We start from the raw sequence: 5,880 nt of genomic DNA, 5'->3' as shown, positions 1-5,880 counted from the left end.
CGGGGTTTCACCGTGTTAGCCAGGATGGTCTCGATCTCCTGACCTTGTGATCCGCCCATCTCAGCCTCCCAAAGTGCCGGTATTATAGGCTTGAGTCACCACGCACGGCCGGCTTTCTTCACTTCTACACAAGCCTGTTGTCTAAGTGACCCTGCAGGGTTCTTGCAGGGGCAGCACCAGAGAAGCATCTTGTGACAATGGTCACACAGGAGCGATTTCAGGAACAAGACTCTGAATCAGGCAAGGACCTGGAGAGGAAGCTCCAGTGGGGCACCCACCCAAGGGGTCCAACTTTACCAATCCCACAGGTCCCTGGGCTAGGGCTTATTCTATGCCTGCAGGCCTGGGACCCTGCACCCTGGAGAGTTGTCCTGCTACTGGCCATCCCTCCACAGAGGTCCCCCTCTTGGCTCTATGCTGTCCTCAGCAAAGGGCCTCTACTCCATTTCAGGCCTCTTCTGAGGGCCCAGGCAGCTTACTGCGAAGCAGCCTCAGGGGATGGAGGCTTCAGCAGGGCATCTTGGCTCCCCAACACAGAATCCTGGTTGTAGGATCTGGAAGAACAGAGGAGAAATGGAAGTTGGCAGTTCCCAGGAGGGGAGAAGGTGTTGGTGAGCCATGAAAGCAAACCCCAGTGGCTGAAGCATCCTAGAATACTTGGCCAGATTTCCTTAAGAGTGTGTGTGTGATGGAGTCCCATTCTGTCACCCAGGCTGGAGTGAAGTGGTGCAATCTTGGCTCACTGCAACCTCCACCTCCTAGGTTCAAGTGATTCTCTTGCCTCAGCCTCCCAAGTAGCTGAGACTACAAGCGCCCGCCACCACGCCCAGCTAATTTGTATTTTTAGTAGAGATGGGGTTTCACCGTGTTAGCCAGGATGGTCTCGATCTCCTGACCTCGTGATCCACTGCGCCCGGCCCTCTTCTGTCTCTTATAAGGACACTTGCCATTGGATTTAGGATCTACCCCACTAATCCAGGATGCTCTCGTCTTGGGATCCTTGACTAATTTACATCTGCAAAGATTTTTTTCCAATAGGTCACATTCACTGGGTCTGGGTATTAGGGCATGAACTTATCTTTTTGGGGGCTGCCGTTCAATCCATTATAGGTGGGCATCCCACGGAAGCAGACAGTGGCTGGGCCAAAGTAGCCCATGAAGGATCAACCATGGGCACAAGATCAGGTTTGGGATATGGTAGGGCCAGGCTTGGCTCTGCCAGGCAACTGGGTGGACTGAATCCAGCGCACTCCAAACGAGTTGATAATCAGGTTGGTGACTTCAACAGACAACCAAAGTGCCAGTAAGGGCATTAAGGAGCCATCATGGCCAGGCGCGGTGGCTCACACCTGTAATCCCAGCACTTTGGGAGGCCGAGGCGGGAGAATCACGAGGTCTGGAGATCGAGACCATCCTGGCTAACACAGTGAAACCCCGTCTCTACTAAAAATACAAAAAAATTAGCCGGGCGTGGTGGCGGGCGCCTGCAGTCCCAGCTACTCAAGACGCTGAGGCAGGAGAATGGCGTGACCCCGGGAGGCAGAGCTTGCAGTGAGCCAAGATTGGGTCACTGCACTCCAGCCTGAGTGACAGAGCAAGACTCGGTCTCCAAAAAAAAAGGAGCCATCACAAGGACATAAGATCAGCTGACAGTAGGACTGTGGCTGGTAGGGTGGACAGGCAAAGTGACTGCCTGGAGAGTGGGCAGGTGGCCCAGCAGGGCCCAGAGGGTGCCTTCCTAGAAGTGAGGACTCCAGTCTGGGGCCACTCAGGATGGACACAATGTACCAGAAGTGAGGTGGATCTCTGCAGAGTCCCTGGGGTCCTCATCCAGTCTGAAGAACATAGCACCAGCAGCCCTAGACCTATGAGGTCATATTCTGCATCTTACCCTAGCACCTTGGGGACCTGGGGAGGCAGGACCACCCTGGGCCTGGCAGGCGGGTGCATGAGTCTTGGCTCTGTAGTATTCACCACCCCACACCTGAGGGCACCTGCCCTCTGCAGCATGGTGGGTCATTCTCATGAGGTCTATAAAGATGTCCATTATTAAGTGACCATGGTGGCCAGGCCACAGAGTTCACATTGACCTTGCCTGAGATTGCATTCTCCTTTCCACACTGAAGGGGAAAACAGGTTCAGAGGGGTGGGCTGAAACTATCCTGATGAGTGCTGCCTGTTTGCTCCCACCCTCCCTACAACCAGCACTCCCCCATGCCCCTCACTCAAGACCAGGGAGGAGCCCACCTAGCCCCTCCTGCAACCACGCAGACCCCAGTGAGAGCCCCGAGGCTGCTACTCTGCACAGGATGGAGGGCAGGGGTAAAGGCCATTGGGTGGTGGCAGTTGGCTGTGCCCCTCACCAGAGACTGACCCCCTGACCAGGCCAGCTTCAGGGCATGTGTCCTTTCCTGAGCTGTAACTGACCATAGTCCAAGGGGCCCACTGTAGGGAGTCCTCAGCAGCCAGACAGAAATGCCCCTGGATTGGGGTAAGAAGAGCCTTTATAGGCAGGCAGTGAAGAAACACAGCTGCTGGGCATCTGCTATGTGCATGCCTCAGAGGTGGGAGTAGAGGGCAGGCATAGCCCTGGGACCTGGGTCAAGTGGCTGGGCCCTTGGGATCCCGAGTTGGAGGGATACCCCCTTGGAGGCAGAGGTGGGCCTCAGAGGGCGGCCCCAGGTGGTCCTGGAGTCTGGCCTCGTGAAGGCCACGTCTATGCGTGCTGCGGGCAGACATACAGTCAACAGTGGTCGCTACCTCTGGAAACCCAGTTCTGCTCATGAGACTAGGTCTAACAAGCTGGGACAGGCAGAGGGATATGAAGGAGTCATGGGCAGGCATACTGTCCACACTGGCTGCCAGGGTGGCCAAGTGAATAGAGTGAGCTGGGGCACTCACTACCGTGCCAACCCCACGCACGGATGAGGACCCCGGCTCGAAGACCCACGTCCTCAATCCCACGCAATAGCTCAGCCCTCTGAGAGGGTTCGCTGTCTGCCCAGCCAGGGCTGAGCTGTTCAGAGGGCCTACCTGTTCAGAGGCAGCTGGGGGAAGGGACAGAAGTGAAGGGGGCAGCGGATTGTTTGCTGGCGGGAATAATCTCCTTCACCTCATGGCTTAACCTTCCATCCCTCCTTTCAGTCTTTGGCTCAAAACCTATGTTTCTGGCCCTCGGAGAGGTCGGCCCGTTCAAGAGGCACCCCTGAGAGCCAGGTCTGCAGACACGAGGGCTTCGTGACGTGAGCCCTGAGGGCAGGGAGCTGCAAGCCCTCGCGCGGGCTCCCCGGCCGTGGAGGACGCAAGGACAAACACGAAAGGCCCCCGACCTGCCGACCCCCTCCTCCCGGACACTGCGCGTAGCCTGTAGGCTACCTCCGTGCTCCACCCCGAGCGGGTAGCGCTGCTCCAGCCGCCGCAACCCCGGGCCCTCGTGCCGGCGGTCTCCCCTCTTTCGCGGGCGCGATTACTGCATAGCAGACGTGAAGGGCGCGGAGGTTGTGGGGGAACCCGGCGTGGTATGACAGGAAGGGTCCCCCTGGGAAAAAGGCCCAGCCAGAGGCTTGGGACCCAGGACTCGAGAGCGCGGTGCTCCTAGGTCGGGAGGTGGGGGAGGGGCTGCGTGTGGGCAGGCGCATGCGCGCGGCAACCCGGACCTGTGGAGTGGCGGTGACCGCTGGGCCCCACTCCGCCAACCCAGGACCGCAGAACGCGCGTGCCTGTGAGGCGGCTGTCGCCGCGGAGAGGAGCCAGAGGGAACTGAACTGGCTACTCCCGCGACAGGTGGGATTTAAGGTCAGCAGCTGAACAAAGAAGCGAGCGCGGGCCGGACTTTTTTACTTATTAGACATGGCGGCGTTGGCCTCATGGAAATCTCTGCCCTTCTGTAGGCGCCCACAAGACAGGGCAAGTACGGGGTAGCCAACATCCGCCAGACCCGCTTCTAGGGCCGCTTTTGCAACTGCGCATGCGCTTGGGCTGCGCCCATTCCCTCTTGTCCAAAAGGTTCCTCTACATCCTTCCCCCGGATTGGTCCTTAGGGACATGATGGCCTTTTACGCAAGCGTCGCCCCTGCTGACCCGGAAGTTTTCTTCCCAGTTAAAAGCGTTGGCCCGCGGCGGCCGGCCTTTTCCTGTCTGTGCCAGGGCGGCGCGTGGTCTTCCGTGAGCGACAGAGACGCTCAGGCTGTGTTCTCAGGTGAGACCGCCGCGGGGCCGGGGATCCTAGGGACGGTTCATGGTTTTTCCGGGATAGTACCCGGCGACCTAGGCCTTTCTTATTAGGTCTTACTTCTGTCTCTGGAAAAAAAAATGTAGAAGAAACGGGCGCGGTACCAGTTACTCTTGACTTCTTCCTGGTGCTTCGCCGCTTCTAGCTTTTCCCCATAGCGGGGCTTGGGGATTTTGGTTTGGACTATGCAGTTGTACTCTGAGAGGAAATTTCTATTTCTTAGGCACACAGCGCACTCTTCTGCTCTGTGTAACTTTCCCTCCTTAATAGCAGCCCCTAGAACCTTCATACTGTCGGTCAAGAATCGAAACCTTTGGGTTGATTGTGCCACGCAGTACCTACCGTGGTCCTTGATGTCATATAGCGGTCCCACCTCACGGCCAAGGAAACAGTCCGAGGCAGAATGTTAACTTGGGTCAAAGACCATGTGAATGGCGAGGTTGTGGTTTGAATTACAGCCGATGCAATGTAAGGACATTTGGCATCTGCTGAGCCGTTGTACCTTGGTCCCAATGCAGCAGCTGTTGACTGGTGGGCTGCCAAGTCTTGAGCCCAGGGGTTCTAGGTGAAAGACAGATGCTTCTTGCTGAGAGCTGAGTAATTTTTCTAGTGCTTGAAAACACGTTCACAGCCTGTCTTGGTCCTTTGCGACTCCCCAGTTCATCAGCTCTGGGGCTAGCCTCAGAGTTGGGGATGGGTGCACCTCTGCTCCATGCTCCTGGGCTCTGACGTTTTTTTCCTGTCATCACCCTGTCCCAGGATGACCGAGTGGGAGACAGCGGCACCAGCTGTGGCAGAGACCCCGGACATCAAGCTCTTTGGGAAGTGGAGCACCGATGATGTGCAGATCAATGACATTTCTCTACAGGTGAGGGGAACTTGTGATTGGCCTTCCCGGCTGGGGGCGGAGATTATTCCAGGAAGGAACACATCAAACTTGTTGATGTGCCACTAAGTCAAGAATAGAGGTCATAACAGGTAAAGAAGGGATTCCTTGACCACCACATCTACCACATCCGCTCTTACGTCCTGTTCAGAGATGACTACAACTTTTGTCACGAGAGGACTCCTTCACCAGAAGGAGCATCACATCTCACATATGGTATTTTTGTTACTGTTTTTGTAGTAAAATACATAATATCCAGTGTCATTCTTCTGCATGTGAATATCCGGTTATCCAATACCATCTCTTAAAGAGATTTTTTTTCCCCCAATTGAATGGCCTTGGCCACTTGTCAAAAATCAGCTGGCCGTAGATGTATGGGTTTCATTATGGACTCTCAGTTGTATTCCATTGGTCTATATGTCTGTCCTTACGCCAGTACCACACTTTCTTGCTTTGTATTAAGTTTTGCAGTTGGGAAGTGTGAGTTGTCCTACTTTGTTCCTACTCCATACGGTTTTACACATACCCTTTTTCTCCCCTCCCCACCAAGGCATCATTAAGAATTTGGTGGGCCTTAGGAACTTTCACTTTTGTGAGCCCTTCCTCCATTAAAAGAAAATATTTGAAATTAAATTTTGTGACTACGGCCGGGCGCGGTGGCTCAAGCCTGTAATCCCAGCACTTTGGGAGGCCGAGACGGGCGGATCACAAGGTCAGGAGATTGAGACCATCCTGGCTAACACGGTGAAACCCCGTCTCTACT

General features: G+C 55.5%; 1 protein-coding gene across 5 annotated transcripts in view; it reads left to right on the top strand.

Annotated features, from left to right (window-relative positions):
- The first annotated feature begins 3,367 nt into the window (after window positions 1-3,367).
- RPS5 (ribosomal protein S5) overlaps window positions 3,368-5,880 on the top strand; it is an 8,557-nt gene continuing 6,044 nt past the window's right edge. For 2 of the 5 annotated variants that reach the window (XM_011969085.1, XM_011969083.1), the window contains exons 1-2: window positions 3,907-4,198; window positions 4,991-5,099. In XM_011969085.1, the coding sequence (XP_011824475.1) occupies window positions 4,992-5,099 (108 nt within the window). In that variant the 5' untranslated portion in view covers window positions 3,907-4,198; window position 4,991. Of the gene's footprint in view, window positions 3,483-3,906; window positions 4,199-4,990; window positions 5,100-5,270; window positions 5,334-5,880 lie in introns of those variants that run through there. The other 3 variants (XM_011969084.1, XM_011969086.1, XM_011969087.1) reach the window with 3 other exon arrangements.

Source organism: Mandrillus leucophaeus, unplaced genomic scaffold, assembly GCF_000951045.1.
Source record: "Mandrillus leucophaeus isolate KB7577 unplaced genomic scaffold, Mleu.le_1.0 Scaffold870, whole genome shotgun sequence".
NCBI lineage: Eukaryota > Metazoa > Chordata > Mammalia > Primates > Cercopithecidae > Mandrillus > Mandrillus leucophaeus.
This window is presented reverse-complemented; position numbering and strand designations above follow the sequence as displayed.